At 32.0% G+C, this 17,739-nt stretch overlaps 1 protein-coding gene across 1 annotated transcript; it reads left to right on the top strand.

Moving 5' to 3' along the window:
- Positions 1–272: 272 nt before the first annotated feature.
- On the top strand, positions 273–2,258 carry LOC126880375 (putative ankyrin repeat protein RBE_0921). Its single transcript, XM_050644200.1, has 2 exons — positions 273–285; positions 1,225–2,258. Exons 1-2 carry the CDS (start codon positions 273–275, stop codon positions 2,256–2,258), a joined length of 1,047 nt encoding a protein of 348 aa, XP_050500157.1.
- The last annotated feature ends 15,481 nt before the right edge of the window (positions 2,259–17,739 follow it).

Below are 17,739 nucleotides of genomic sequence, written 5' to 3'. Positions count from 1 at the left end.
TACATGTACTTGCACTGAACAATTTTCTTTATGACACGGTGACAGGAAAATACAGCGTGTTTTATATGTTCGTTCATGGGTATTCTTTCATTTTTCCGACTGTAAGTGAGTGAGATTCAATTTTTTTTCTTTTCTTCCTTATACAAAAAGGAATGTATTTGTGGACTCATTAATAATGGCTTCAGTGAATAATCAGAATGATCTGAATTTAAACATCATAGCAATACTACAGAATTATTTATATCTCTGGCATAAAAAATATGTAGGTAGGCATGAAAAATATTAGTAAGTATTTAAAACAGCCAGTGAGTATCACAATACAGTACCTTTCATGAAGTTTGTGCCGCGTTTTACTTCAAATTTAGCAAATTCATACTACCTATGGAAAATATTTCAAAATAAGTCTATAATTTTATTTTTTATCAAAATGAAAATACATTTTTGCGCCTCGTAATATTCATATCAGCTCTTATGTAGCAGGAATATTGTGTGCGCCACTAATTCTTCATTCTTGAAAAATCTACAATTAATTTTAGTCAAACAGAAACGTTAGGAAAATTCTTTTGCTTCAATATTGAGCCCATACGGGAAAAACATCGTAACTGTCAGTACCTATAAAAAATTTACAAGTGAAGTTTTAAATAAAGCCTTCCTTGCTATTAAGGAATGAAATATGCAAAGTATTTATTACTTTTAAGAAATAACTACAAAAATATTTCATTTTTATTTGTTAATAAGGGAGAAGACTTTACTCAAAACCAATCTTCACTTCTAAAATTTTCATTTTGATGGTTAAGTTAGAATGTTTCCTGAAAGAGGATGTTTCGCATTCAAAAATCGCGCCTATAATCTAGTTCAGAAAATCTGGCAACGTCGGTACCGCGTGGATTAATTAGCCTTTCGTGTCCGAACGCACCCATATCTCCCTCCCACATCACTGGTCAATAGGGCTTTTCATCGACTGTCATTTGTTTCGAGCTTCTGTCATGTGTCACATAATATTAATATATCTACGCCATACGTCTTTGGTTTGTATCATTGGTATATATCAATAACGTATGACGTAGATATATTAATATTATGTGACACATGACAGAAGCTCGAAACAAATGACTGTGAATGAAAAGCTCTATATCTAGAAAATAATAAAAATTTTGTTACAAAATAGTGAATTTTAGGAGGATTTAAAAAATATGGCAAATCATAATATTAATAAAAAATTAGAAAAAGCAGTCTATAGACGAAACTTAGAACAAGTTAAAGCTCTTTTGTGTGCAGGCGCCAATGCTAACATTAAAGTAGGACGAAGGGGTTCATTTGGTACAGATAGATTGCTGCATGATACTGATAGTGTAGAAATCGCTAAAGAACTTTTGCGAGGTGGTGCGAACGTAAATGGAAGAAACTCTTTTAATCAAACTCCACTACATGCTGCTATATATCGGAAGAAGATATTAGAATTAGTTAGAGAACTTCTGAAACATGGCGCTTATGTTAATGCAATAGACCCTGTGAATAATACAGCACTGAAAATTGCTGTACTGGATAATCCTAAAAATCTGGGAGTAGTAAAAGAACTATTAAAATATGGAGCTGATATTAACATAGGAAATCGGATGTTATGTGGTGAAATTTATAACACATCTTTAGATAACGCTGTAGAAGATCTAGAATGCGCTAAATTGTTGATTAAATTTACTTTAGTAAGGAACTTCAACAACGATTACAGAAAAATTATTGACTTATCTCCTTATAAACGATGCAGTAATTACAGGAAATTATCAAGTTATCTAGATGCCTGTGTTCGTGAAATTCTTCAAATGAAAACAGATAAAATAAAAGATGGCCTTCCACTATATAATATTGTTACAAATAACTTCAACATACATGTACTATTCAATAATCAATTAGCTGCAAAGCTATCAAAAATTGATTATTCCATAAGCTATCCTATATATCATGATATCATATCAGAACAAGTAAAAGCTCTTTTAGAAAGAACCGATTTATTAAAAAAGTTAAGTGAAATACAATTTTATACTAAATTAGATGTGGCAGATCAAGATGCAAAAGAAAAGAAAATTATTCTGGACTATGATTCTACATATAATATAGCTGAATATCTATCTAATGATAACTTGTTAAACTTTATAGCAGCCTTTGATGATTCCAATAAGCGTACTTTAGAAGTAGAACCGAATACAAGACTTTATGAAACTTCTATAAGTGATGATACCAAACGTGCAAGATTAGAATAAGTATATTTTTTGTCTGTCTTATATAACGTTAATTCAGCATATTCCTGCATCGTTAGAGACTCGAGCTGATACAAATTCATACTTCTTCTTAGGGTGCCTGTCTGTTTCGAACGTTGGCGATCATTCTGGCTATGATGATTTTGTTGGTTGCTATACAGAATCGTTGTGTTGAGGTGTTTCTATATCACGCTCTCAGATTAGCAAGCCAGGATATTCTTCTTCGTCCTGGGGCTTTCCTTCAATTTTACCTTGTAAAATGTATTGGAGTTGCTCTTACAGTAGGAAAAATGAAAGAATACCCATAAACGAACATATAAAACACGCTGTATTTTCCTGTTACCGTGTCACACAAAAAATTGGCTAGCGCACGTACATGTAATAATTATTGTTACATGTACTTGCACTGGACAATTTTCTTTGTGACACGGTGACAGGAAAATACAGTGTGTTTTATATGTTCGTTCATGGGTATGCTTTCATTTTTCTGACTGTATCTGCCTTGATTTCTCATTATATGATTTATGATTATATATGATTAATATAATTCATACACAGATGGTCAAAGAATGTCTCCTCCTTATTTCCTACTTCAAGTGGATAGCTTAAAAAGTCCCACCTACTCTAATGGCCATAAACGAAACGAAACAAAATTCGATAAAATAGTTGTCTGTTTTTTGAGCTGTACAAAATTTGCGAAAACTTTAGTATTTCCTTGGATGGATTTAAATTCATAAATAGCAAAAGATAGCAAAGGTTTTGCTGAAATCCTACAGCTTAGAGTAACAGAAAACAATTTTATTAAATCGTGTTTCGTTTAGAGCCATCAGAGTAGACAAGACCTTTGTAGCTATCAACTTGAAGTGAAAAATAAGCTGGATACATTCTTAGGCTGTCTGTGTATGAATTTGTATCAGCTCGACTCTCTGATGATGCAGGGATATGCAGAAACAATGTTGTATTGACATTTAAATCCGAAATAGGACAACGCAGACTAATTAAAGCCCCGTTTATTATATATTTCATCTGATAACTTATTAGAAGACGATCATCCGGTCCCCTCGAGCATGTAATATGAGCATTTGTGTCATCTTCTAGACATGTGATTGCCATAGGTGCATAATTCTGCACTATTGTACTTAAGCTGGACTGGATGAACACAAGATTTTGCGTAATTGTTTTATTGTTTTGTTGCAAGAAATTATAATTTTTATAATAGTGTAGGAAACAGAGGCTGAACCTTGCAAAATGGACACAAGTCCGGTTTAATTTTTTTTCTGGTGTATTAAGGGGTGCTTATTATAGGACTAACTTTTTCTGAAAAAATTTCGCCCCGGAATCCCCCTTTTCACCCCTTTAAAGGGGGTAATTTGTAGTTTTTGCGGAACGTAGCCCTTCCTGTACATTTTACAAAAAATTTCTTTTATAGAAATATAAAGAGGACTATATTTTCTACGATTTGTTTTCAACAGCATATATCTACCATCCACCGTTTAGCGGGGGTAGCGCCCCAAAGTTGACAAGTTTTTAAAAAAGATGTTTTTAAAAAAAATATATTTTTCCCTAACTGTAACGGAAATTAAGAAGAAATCTAACCGCAATTATTCACAAATAATTGATTGATTTTTTGGTATAGGTTTCACTTAAGGGTAATTGCCCTTTTTTTAATTACAGGGTGTTACATTTTAAAAAACCCCTTTTTATACCATCTGAACTGTCTATGCTAGAGTTTAAATATTTTCAACGATTACCCATGTACTGGTGCTATTTACAAATTTGTATAATGCACCCTCATTTTTTCCCCGGAACCACCACAAAAAAAAAGAAGAATTAATAAATAAAGTGATTTTCTTGGAATCCTTCGCACACAATGCCCTTTATTAATATGCTTTATATATCATTTTGTGCACGTTATTATTACCCATGCATGGACACCAAAAGCGATTTCCTAGTGCAACCCCTGCAGCCAAAAAAAAATAAATAAAATGGGGGGTTGAAATTTTTTTTTGTTTTTTGCTTTTTGATCCATATGGGCATATGCTTCATCAATAGTGGTTTTCAAAAATATATATGGTTATTGCACCATCCCTGCGGAAACTACCCCTATCCTTGAAAATATACTGCAAAAACTACCCCTATCCCTTGGCGAGGATGTTTTTACGATTTTCTCATTACCTATGCATTCCTTTTAAACAAAAGTTATACAAGAATAAAGACCACTACTTACTCTAAAAATTAGGTCCTATTCATTTTTTTCGTATAAGCAACCGTTACGGCACAGTGGCGCCGTAAACCTCATATATGCTTTGGCGGGCTCCAGTTTTTGTTTTCTTTTTCGCCATCTGTTTGTTCTATTGATAAAGTACTTATATAAAACAAAACAACACAGTGTAACCTACAAATTATGACCTATGCACATTTTACTGTCTTTGCGCCCCAAAACCACAGTGGTGGCCCAAAATCAATTTTTGCATATTTTCGCCACCTACACGCATTTTATTGCATTAATGCTACCTTAATAGCACAATATTCAATCTTGAGTGGTCGCTAAGTACTGGCGGATCCAGGAAGGGGTGATCACCCCCCCTCTCAAACCAAGTGATATTATATTTAAAGATTATAAAAATATTCATTTATTTTTATAGAAATACTTATATTATATTATTATTTTTAAAAAAATGGCGTACTTTTTATGCTTTAGCGACAGTGGTGGATCCAGCATCGTTAAGAGGGGGGTGCCAATTGGTTAAATTTCTATAAAAAATAAATGAATATTTTTATAATCTTTAAATATAATATTACTTAGTTTGACAGGGTGGGGGTGATCGCCCCCATCATCCCTCCCTTTATCCGCCACTGCTTAGCGACCACTTAAGGGTGAATATTGTGCTATTAAGGTAGCATTAATGCAATAAAATGCGTGTAGGTTGCGAAAATATGCAAACATTGATTTTGGGCCACCACTGTGGCTTTGGGGCGCAAAGGTTGTAAAATGTGCATAGGTCATATTTTGTAGGTTACACTGTGTTATTTCATTTTACATAAGTACTTTATCAATAAAACGAACAGATGACGAAAAAGAAAAAACAAAAACTGGAGCCCGCCAAAGCATATATGAGGTTTACGGCGCCACTGTGCCGTAACGGTTGCTTATACGAAAAAAATGAATAGGGCCTAATTTTTAGAGTAAATAGTGGTCTTTAACATTGTATAAGTTATATTTAAAAATAATGTATAGGTAATGAGAAAATCGTAAAAACATGCTCGCCAAGGGATAGGGGTAGTTTCTGCAGTAAATTTTCAAGGATAGGGGTGGTTTCCGCAGGGAGGTTGCAATAACCATATATATTTTTGAAAAGCACTATTGATGAAGCATATGCCGATGTGGATCAAAAGGCAAAAAACAAAAAAAAATTTTCAACCCCCCACTTTATTTATTTTTTTGGCTACAGGGGTTGCACTAGGAAATCGCTTTTGATGTCCATGTATGGGTAATAATAACGTGCACAAAATGATGTATGAAGCATATTAATAAAGGGCATTGTGTGTGAAGGATTCCAAGAAAATCACTTTATTTATTAATTTTTCTTTTTTTGGGGTGGTTCCGGGGAAAAAATGGGGGTGCATTATACAAATTTGTAAATAGCACCAGTACATGGGTAATTGCTGAAAATCTTTTTACTCTAGCATAAACGGTTCAGATGGTATAAAAAGGGGTTTTTTAAAATGTAACACCCTGTAATTAAAAAATGGGCAATTACCCTTAAGTGAAACCTATACCAAAAAATCAATCAATTATTTGTGAATAATTGCTGTAGGATTTCTTCCTAATTTCCGTTACAGTTAGGGAAAAATATATATTTTTTTAAAACATCTTTTTTTAAAACTTGTCAATTTTGGGGCGCCATCCTCACTAAACGGTGGATGATAGACATATGCTGTTGGAAATGAATCGTAGAAAATATAGTCTTCTTCATATTTCTATAAAAGAAATTTTTTGTAAAAGGTACAGGAAGGGCTACGTTCCGCAAAAACCACAAATTACCCCCTTTAAAAAGGTGAAAAGGGGGGTTCCGGGGCGAAATTTTTTCAGAAAAAGTTAGTTTTATAATAAGCACCGCTTGATATACCAGAAAAAAAAATAAAACCGGACTTATGTCCATTTTGCAAGGTTCAACCTTTGTTTCCTACACTATAATGTTAAACAAACATTTCGTGATTGAAATAATTTGAATACAAGCTAAATATTTGTAATACAAAGTTATTTAAATTACTTAATTAACTGTAATAAACGCTTCAAAAAACTATTTGTAAAAGTTATTTTACGTTTTTCTATTACTTTCTTAAAATAATTTATATTATTGAACCTTACAAAAGTAGCGGTGTGCAAGTACTTGGAGGGGATACGAGAAACGATCGTGCGCAAATATCGGAGAAATCTTGAAACTTTCTTAAATAATTCATATTGTCAATTGCAATTGTCAAATTGACGTATATTTCATTCCTACTGTCAGTGAAGAAGAAAAATTATATGTTGCTCCACAATATTAATATGCTATGCAATTATTATATAAAGGTAAATTTAATTAATTGTATTTTGCTTGCAGTACTGCATTTTAATAACTAATTTTATTTACTACATACAATTGTTTACGTTTTAATAACATAACCTGAATCTTATTTTTTTTTTCTTATTATTTTTTTGGACTATGGCCTTGACAATTATCCGGTAACCAGGAATAATATAATTGGTCAATATAATTAAAAGTGCTAAAAATGTTGCTCAGCTATGAAACCACGTGTCGCTTTGCCGAACTTGCACGGTCCCAATAGCATAGCTGTTTTTATAGCCCTCTAGGTGCCCCTGGGTCTGAAATACCTCTCAAAAGGGTAAAAAATGGCCTTTATTACCCTACATTCGAAGAACGACATCCAGGAGCCCAGTGGATCGATTTTAGGGCACAAGGTCTCATTTTTCTTGGTATAATATCAACTTTATGATGAAATATTTTGTAAAACCTCAAAACATACGTTTATTTTTTATGTCAAAAAGAACGAAAAGAAAACTTACAATATTGCATGATTTTTCTCATCTATTTGATTATTCTGCAATATTAATTTCAACGAATTATTAAAACAGATAACAAAATCTAAATTTTAAGAGCCTAATCAGGCCTTTAGGTGGTCGAGAACCAAGGCAGTGGCTGTTTTAATTTTAACTTTAATCTAATTTATCAAATATGTGGATTCGCCATTTAACCCTCCGGAGGTGTCCTTATGAAGTGATAGTTTGTTGTTTTATATTGCAAGCAGTACTAGCGTCCCTGTATTTGATCCGTCAGATTAAAGTTAAAATTAAAATTAAAACAGCACACATCACTAATGCTAGAGGAGGAAATAAATTGTTAAACTGTTGCCGTAAAAAAATTCTTCTATTGTCGTTATTGCTCCTCTTTCTAGTTAAATGTTATAAGCAAAATCCGACTATTTCATTGATTTCTTTACAAATTTGCTATTGCTCTTCAATATGCTAGTTACTTGACAATAAATATACGTAGAATAGTCCAGGACAATTTATGAGCAACAAAAAAAGAATGTGTGTGTACTTTGTACGCACGTAAGAAGTTATACTTCTAAATATGATTTCAATGAAATAAATATACTTTCGGACAGTTTATTTGTATTTTATTTAAAGATTAAATTAATTTTTACTTACTACTTTCTAAAATTTTTTATTAAAACAATACCAAAAATTAAAAAAGATTAGAAAACACCAGGATTCGAACCGAGGACCTCTTGATCTCCAGTCCAACTCTCTACCACTGAGCTATACCCTTTTGTTTATCCGGGCTGCAAGATTTCTCAGACATAGTGACAAACACACGAAGTGAATTATAAAATACTTTAAATATTACTTATTATCTTATTCCCGAGGTACAGTCGGAAAAATGAAAGAATACCCATGAACGAACATATAAAACACGCTGTATTTTCCTGTCACCTTGTCACAAAGAAAATTGCGCAGCGCAAGTACATGTAATAATAATTATTACATGTATTTGCGCTGGCCAATTTTTTGTGTGACACGGTGACAGGAAAATACAGCGTGTTTTATATGTTCATTCATGGGTATTCTTTCAATATTCCTACTGTAGACAAGTCCAAATACACAAAAATTATAATAGTTATTTATGATATAAATGTTAAAAGTACAATTTTAAGGCACGTATGTGAAAGTTTCGTGTGAAAGATTCGCTTCGCTCATTCTGCAATTCACATGAGTGCCTTAAAAATGTACTTTTTAACACGTATATCATACCATATTTTTTTACAAACGTCTTATATATCAACAATTATAATTTATTCATTCTCAATTACAGGACAATACCTACAAAAACTTTTACTTGAACTTGACTGACATTCCAGTTTTATATTTTTCTTGACATTGCATCAAAACTGCCTAGGTATACTGTCAATACGTAAATCATAACAACTATAGAATAACATCTACTTTTATTTTTGTATATTCTAACAAATTTTAATAGTTTTTTTCTACAAACGTGTTAAAAATGCAATAATACAGTTTAAATTAAATTTTAAAAAACCTTTTAAACCACCTTCTTCAAATTGCGCAAGTTGTGTTATTAATATTAATGTTAATAAATGAAATATAAATATTTTGACGTTTCACAATTTGACAATTCACTTTTAACTGCAGTGCCTTAAAATTTTTAAAGCACTGCTACTTTAAAGTAGCATTTTTAACGCTCCTATGGAGTGCTATAAATTGCATTTTTAACACGTTTGTAGAAAAATATATTTGAAAACACTAATAATATATTCTTTCCACACCTTTTCTGGACTGATATATACATAAATTAAAACATTTAGTAACGAACTCCGTACTGGCTGTGTGCGCATGCGCGCAGATTAATAAAATTTCACCCTTAATACGCCTAAAGAAGTATAACTTCAAAAATACAAAACTTTTCAAATTTGTTGCCTTTCCAATCACTTTTAACTCTATTTTATGACTTCTACTTTACCTTTACTTGCAAAAGCTGGCGCTCTAATTGGAATACATTTAAAGAAGAGCTCAGATTTATTAGTGTTATAAATTTGTTCTTAGCCATTTCCCCCCAGTGAATTTATAAATTCACGATATCTTGATTCGTTGGTACCTATGCTGTCTTAAAAATCAAACTTCTCCCATCACATTATTTCACTTAAAGTACAGTATCAATACTATATAAATTAAAAACCTCTTTTAATTAGGCCGCTATTAGCAGTGCTTCGGTTATATTTGAGAATTTTTTTAATTGAATATAATCACATCAGAAATTAGAAAATGTAGCAAATGACTCAGCGTCTATGTTAATCAATTTGATTAACTCTACGCAGTCATTTTGCAAATTAGGGTTTTTAAAATCATACTATGTGCGTACTTTATTAGTAATGATAATGATGCTTGCTAATTGATATTATCAATTATATTGGGAATTATATCAGGAGAAAGCAAAATAATCAGAGTAAAAGTAATTATACTATAGGTAAATTAAGTACAGGACAGAAATCAAACATGAAACATAATATTTCATCAAGATATACTCTGTTCACTGAACCCAGTCTGATCTGTCTAGTGAATTTAGTATCTAAGTAATTATTTTTTGCTGCGTTGTGGTCAAATTTTGAGTTCAATTATCTCTTTTTTCAATCCTGACCCCCGGAGGGAGTGTAGTGGCCAACGTGATGTCGTGTATTGTCAAAGATCTGTGTCTCTGGTCATTTCTTTTAACTCATGTATAGGTCTTTTGCATATTCCTATAATTTGATCGATCCATCTTGTTGGGGATCTTCCTGGTGATCTTCGGCCTTCCACATTTCCTTGTATAATGAGTTTTTCCATGTTTTCTGTATTTGTTGCCCTCATAACATGTCCAAAGTATTTTAATTGTTGAATTGAAATATTTGTCTTAGCCTTTAGCCTTAGTCTTTGCCTTAGAATTGAATTATTTGTCCTACTTATGGTCAGTCCAAGGAATTCGTAGCATTCGTCTCCAACATAACATTTCAGTGGCGTCTATCTTTCTTCTATCCGAATTTCTCAGGGTCCAAGATTCACATCCGTAGGTCAGTATTGGGAACATTAAGCAGTTGATCAACCACATCTTTAACTCTCTTGAAATTTGAGATTTGAAATTTGAATAATTTACATCTAGTTTATTAATGAAATAAAATGGTTATAAAAGTCTAAGTTTTTCGGCCTAATAAAAATATTTGTAAAATAAAATACTTTTAAAAGATTTTTAATTGAAAAAATTATTGGACCATTTTCCTGGCGACAACCTCCATGGCCTCTAAAAATTGCAAGCCAGATGGATGCTACAGTGAAGACAAGAGGGAATTCTAAAAAGTTGCAATACTCTATAGGAGTAATACTAATATAAAATAAAAATGTATACCATTTTTATTCAGTTGCAATGCGAAGCCAATGTCTTAATTTTTACCTAGGTTAGAGAGCTCATTCAGCACTCTTATCAACGATTTCACCTCTTGTTAGAGGCTCTTCAGAGAATGCATAGGCTGCTATCCCTACTCCAGGTAAAAATTTTCGACATTTATTAGTCCCCCATTGCAACTAACGTGAAGGTAGTAGGTGCGTAGCGGCATCCGCTAAATGAAAGTCTAAGTTTTTCAACTTAATACAAATATTTGTAAAATAAAATACTTTTAAACATTTTTAATTGAAAAACTTATTATTTTACAAATATTTTTATTAGGTTGAAAAACTTGGACTTACATTTAGCAGATGCCGCTACGCACCTACTACCTTCACGTCAGTTGCAATGGGGGACTAATAAATGTCAAAAATTTTTACCTGGAGTAGAGATAGCAGCCTATGCATTCTCTGAAAAGCCTCTAACAAGAGGTGAAATCTTCGATAAGAGTACTGGATGCGCTATCTAACCTAGGTAAAAATTAAGACAGTTTTGGCTTCGCATTGCAACTGAATAAAAATGGTATACATTTTTATTTTATATTAGTATTACTCCTATAGAGTAACTAGGTCCATTTTCCGTTGGAACTTTACCAAGCTGTAGACGGGGTTGTGAACTGCAACTTTTTAGAATTCCCTCTTGTCTTCACTGCAGCATCCATCTGGCTTGCAATTTTTAGAAGCCATGGATGTTGTCACCAGGAAAATTGTCCAATAAGTTTTTCAATTAAAAATCTTTTAAAAGTATTTTATTTTACAAATATTTTTATTAGGTTGAAAAACTTACATTTTCATTTAGCAGATGCCGCTACGCACCTACTACCTTCACGTTAGTTGCAATGGGGGACTAATAAATGTCGAAAATTTTTACCTGGAATAGAGATAACAGCCTATGCATTCTCTGAAGAGCCTCTAACAAGAGGTGAAATCGTCGATAAGAGTGCTGGATGCGCTCTCTAACTTAGGTAAAAATTAAGACAGTTTTACTTCGCATTGCAACTGAATAAAAATGGTATACATTTTTATTTTAAAATGGTTATGTTCTTCTTGATGATATCTCTCCAATTTTCCCTACCTTTAGTTTGTCCCTGCCATTCTCTTACTCCTGCTTTTCCACAACCACATTGGTCATGATTTTCCCCTTTTCTTTCTTCCTCCCGGATTACATTCTGTTAATGTATATGTCACTGCTTCATCTCCTATGATATGACCTAGCAATCTAGTTCTACATTGCTTTATTTTGGTCACGATATCTTCTTTTAGGACTTTCCTAATCTATATTTATTTTGATCCATTCGTTTTGCTTCTATATTCATTTTGATCTGTTTTGGTTGACCCCAGTATGGTTCTTATTATCTTTCATTAACTGTTCTTCTTAAGAGTACCTATCCTCCCTGGAGCTGCAACTAAATCATCTCTTACTTGATGTACATTATCCCGTCCATTTTTGCAAGGGGAAGAACGCTAGTTTGGCGCAAATTACAACCTTGCAATATTCTAGGACGTCCAGGCCCTCCACGATCCCTCCTCCAATATCCTAACACTGTTAATGGATTAGCTTCAACTCTTCTAGCTAAATTGACGAAATTGCCTAAGAGGGCAAACTTTTTTGTTCAGAGAAATAAGGAAAAAAAATATCCTGTTGGTGACACAACCTTCTCCAGGCTGAAACCAAATTTTTTGAGTAGTATGGGCATCTATATTAATAACCTGTATGTTTCCTGCAGCCTTTTCTTGTCGGTCTTGACGGTCCAGTTAGCTGAGGCACAGTCGATCGACAAGTTTAGTGTCGATAATAATTTTCGTTTTTTCGTCTATTACCAAAAAGTTACGCATTTTAAACAAATTTGAGAGTAAGAATCTCATAAATCGTATAAAAAATTTCAATAATGCGCTCGCTGAATATGTCTATCCTTATTGGTTGCTTAGAAAATTGCAAAATAAATTATAAATTTTGAGTTTTTATAAATATTCATAACTTATAAAAATTTATTTAGAACCTTTTTATTACACGGAATCTTGAAACTTCTGCTGCTTAAATCTTACCCTAAATTTTAAAGCAATTGGTCAAATAGTTTAAAAGTTATTTAATTTGTTTAAACCAAATTAATTTTTTTTGCAACAAAATAAGTCAGAAAATGATAAAGTTACAGTAATACTTTGGATAGTTTATGAAAGAAGAAGATTTACGTTATTAATTTAATTAAAAACAAATGACAAAAAATAATTCTAAATATTGCAAAATTATTTTTCAAGAACATGTGAAAAAAAGGGGGGGGGGCTAACTTTGTCCCTAATTGTCCTAGGACTTCTTTCTGAATGTGTATAAAATTTCAGCATTTCGTATAAAAAATCGATATTTTTTTGCAAAATAATTTTACACTGTTTAAAATTACTTTTTGTCATTTTTTTTAATTAAGTTAATAGTATAAATGTTCTTCTTTCATAAACTCTCCGAAGTATTACTGTAACCTCATAATTCTCTGACTTATAGTGTTGCAAAAAAATGAATTTGGAAAAAACAAATTAAATAACTTTTTTCTGCAACCGTGTTAAAAAATGCAATTTTTAGCACTCCATACGAGCGTTAAAAATGCTAATTTAAATCACTGCAGTTCGTATTGACCGTATAGGCAATTTTGATGTAATGTAAAAAAAATATAAAAATGGAATGTCAGTCAAGTTCAAGTAAAAGATTTTGTAGGTATTGTCCTGTAATTACGTTTGTAGAAAAAATATTGTATGATATGCGTGTTAAAAAGTACATTTTAAGGCACTCATGTGAATTGCAGAACTCGCTTCGCTCAATCTGCAAACTTTCACATGCGTGCCTTAAACGTGTACTTTTAATACTTATATCATAAATAACTATTAAACTATTTGACCAATTGCTTTGAAATTTAAAATATAATTTAAGCACGAGCAGTCTTAGCATTTCGTGTAATAAGCAGGTTCCAACTTAATTTTTACATAAATTATGAACATTTATAAAATCTCAAAATTTATGACTTATTTTGCAATTTTCTAAGCAACAAAATTTGTTGCTTAGAAAATTATTTAATAAGGATAGACATATTCAGCGAACGCCATATTGAAGTTTTTTTATATGATTAATGAGTTTCTTATTCTCAAATTTGTTTAGAATGCTTCACTTTTTAGTCACAGACGAAAAAAGAGAAAATTCACCGTCTTTTGATCTTCATTTGTTTATAACTATGTATATCATCAAAATCGGCTGCAGGAAACATACAGGTTATTAATATAGATGTCCATACTACTCAAAAAATTTGGTTTCGGCCTGGAGGGGATGTGTCATGTCATGAGACGTATCTTATTTCTCTGGACTATTTGGCATTTAAAATTTTTTTGGATAAATCAAAAAAAATCCAAAATGACTAAATACAAATAAAAGTTTAATTCCCAGAAATAAACTTTCTTATCTTTTTTGTTTTTGCGAAAAAAAAAAGAAAGAAACTTCAGTTAAAGAAAAGATATCGGGATAAAAACTTTGTCACATATATATTTTTAGATAAGACTTACAAAGAAATACTTTTGATCCAAATAAATAACCGTATACAAAGTGATGCATTTTTTGGCCATCAGTATAATTATTTTAGTTGACAATCATTTGCTCCAAATATGACAAACTGTATATCAAATAGTTGTCGAATGTTATAACAGTTATACGTGTTATTCAATTTATTTAGGTAATCACACAAAAATCATTTTAACAGTAAAACGTTTAGTTACGTTAAAAATAATGTGTATTATTTGGTTGTTGTGTTGTATGTGTGAGGTTATTATGTCAGCAGTTCAGCTCCAAAAAATACATGGGACAAGATTAAGTAGCTGGAAAATGTAACAGATTTTAAAAACATTAATTTGTCATTGTAATAGTGTCAAATGTAAACAGAAGCTGGAGTTCGCTTCAATAAAATAGTTATTTTCCTAACAAGTGCAGAAAGTCATACTTTTTCGCACGCGACTGCTATTAATATGAAAATACATACACAAATTAATTCTTTGACAAGGTTGTCAAAACCAAACTTTCAGTAGTAATTGCACAAGAGCTCTGAAATGATTGAATTTTTCCCGAGTGACACTTTGACAGTTTTAATTTCACGAGCCGAAGGCGAGTGAAATTATGTCAAAGTGTCACGAGAGCAAAAATTCTATATTAATTTCAGAGGTCGAGTGCAATTTGTTGCGATTATTTCATGAATAAAACTGTTCAAAACCAAAATTTTATTGTAACTTATTTATGTAAGTACCATTAAACGCACAGTTTTTATAAATATTTGACGATTGAAAGTCATCACTTTTATAATTTTTAAAACATTAATTGTCATTAATGTCACTGAATGTATTTTTTCATAACAACGAAGGGCATCTGACGTAATATGCTTAACCACGGGAGATTATCAAAAGTTATCACCTTAATTTGCATCGCTGTAGCTTTCTATTGGTCAGAATATCCTATGAATGAAATAATCAGCATAATTGCTTAGCATAACGACGATCTTGGTTTCCATGACGACGATTCAAAACCACTGTTATTGTCCAATGATTTGACTTTCGAATATTATGTCAAAATTATTTTATTTCATTTTAATTTTAATTTCATTAAAACATGAACACAATAAGATATATTTGAAATAAATTAGTAAATAATATCTAAATATTAGTTTATTGCATGTATTATAATTACTTTAAGGCCATATTAACATATCTAAATTAACACGCGTGCGCAAAAGTAAAACGCGTGCGGAAAAGTAAAACTTTCTAAACTAAAACGCGTGCGCGAAAGTAGACATTTTGGCACTCTCGTAGAAAAAAATATTTTCCGTTTTTGTCTACGTATTATTCATATATGTAATAGACTATAGGAATAAAAGGCAGATATCGAGCATCTAGTTGTATTAAATCTGGCCCAAATATACTTTCGCTAACTTAGCATCATCAGGGGCATCTGAAATAAGCCAAAAAAACGCTATTGTAGCAAGAAGTAGGTGGAAAAACTTTGACAAAAAATCGAAGTTGATTGACAAAAAATCGAAGTTGATGTTAAACAAAAAATTACAATAACGTAGACTTACTTCGTCAAATTAGGAAGATATCCCAGCAAAATGCAACATTGGCAAGAAATAAATGTTTAAAATTTGCAACTCATAAATAAAATATAGGGTGGATATATATTATTAGGATAACACACACTGGATATATATTATTAGTTGCAAATTTTAAAAATTTCTTTCTTCCCAATGTTGCATTTTGCTGGGATATCTTCCTAATTTGACGAGGTAAGTCTACGTTATTGTAATTTTTTGTTTAACATCAACTTTGATTTCTTGTCAAACTTTTTCTACCTACTTCTTGCTGCAATGGCGTTTTTTGGCTTATTTCAGATGCCCCTGATGATGCTAAGTTAGCGAAAGTATACTTGGGCCAGATTTAATAAAACTAGATGCTCGATATCTGCCTTTTATTCCTATAGATTCCATATATTGGAGCACTCAACCTACTTCTATATAAGTAATAATTATACTGTATAATTATGATTATTTCATTCATAGGAGATTCTGACTAATAGAAAGCTACAGAAATCTGAATTAAATCGATTATTTTTTTCACCTGTCAAATTCTGACGTTTTTGCTTTTTCAGCCAATCACCACGCGTCGTTCTAGCCAATCATTGAGTGTAATACTGATAAAACAGCCTCTTCCTTGATAAAACAGTCTCTTCCCTGATAAAACTTAAGGTACCCTAAATTTAAAAATATAAAATAATTTATCTATAACCTACTTAAGACATTGATCCTAGTTGTCTTAAAAATATTTCACAGATGCCCGTATTTACTAATAATACATATTGGTTCGCAAAATAATCTTTTCAAATACCACTCGTCCTCTAAATTTTGCTTGATAAATTTTTTCGTTTTCATACTTAAACTTCTTTATTTAAGGTAAAATCACTCAAACAAACCGAAATGGATAAAATCATTCGGTTTTGTTATCAAAAATCATTTGTCATTCGGTTTGTTTTCGTAATTTTACCAAATAAAGAAGTTTTCGTGAAAACAAAAAAAAATTATCGATAAAATTTAGAGGACTCGTGGTATTACCTTTGATAATTTTTGATAATCTCCCGTCGTTAAGTATATTACGTCAGATGCCCTTCGTTGCTACGAAAAAATACATTCAGTGACATTAATGACAATTAATGTTTTAAAAATTATAAAAGTGATGACTTTCAATCGTCAAATATTTATAAAAACTGTGTGTTTAATGGTACTTACATAAATAAATTACAATAAAATTTTGGTTTTGAACAGTTTTATTCATGAAATAATCGCAACAAATTGCACTCGACCTCTGAAATTAATATAGAATTTTGGCTCTCGTGACACTTTGACATAATTTCACTCGCCTTCGGCTCGTGAAATTAAAACTGTCAAAGTGTCACTCGGGAAAAATTCAATAATTTCAGAGATCTTGTGCAATTACTACTGATAATTAAAGGGCCGGATAGCTCAGGCGGTAAGTTGTCTGACTTCCACGCAGGTAGACTGGGGATCGAATCCCACCGCCGCCGCCGGCTAGAACATCTAGACATTCTTAAAAATGTCTATAGGCCCCAGGTCGACTTAGCCTGAATAAAATGAGTCTATCTAATTAGCTTTCTTCGGTCCATCTTTGGACATAGGCCTCCCCAATCCATTTCCAGTCTTCTCTGTCTGTCGCTGCAGTTATCCACCTAGAACCCACGTGCTTCTTGACATCATCTGCCCATCTCATTTGTGGCCTTCCTCTGCTTCGTTTATATTCCCACGGTCTCCAATTTATGAGAATGTTGTTCCATCGATCTTCTTTTTGTCTGATAGTGTGTCCGGCAAATCTCCATTTCAATTTTGCAACTTCTTGTCTAACATCCCTAACTTTGGTTTTCTCTCTTATCCACTCGTTTCTCTCTTTATCCATTAGACTTAT

Source organism: Diabrotica virgifera, chromosome 2, assembly GCF_917563875.1.
Source record: "Diabrotica virgifera virgifera chromosome 2, PGI_DIABVI_V3a".
Lineage (NCBI taxonomy): Eukaryota > Metazoa > Arthropoda > Insecta > Coleoptera > Chrysomelidae > Diabrotica > Diabrotica virgifera.
This window is presented reverse-complemented; position numbering and strand designations above follow the sequence as displayed.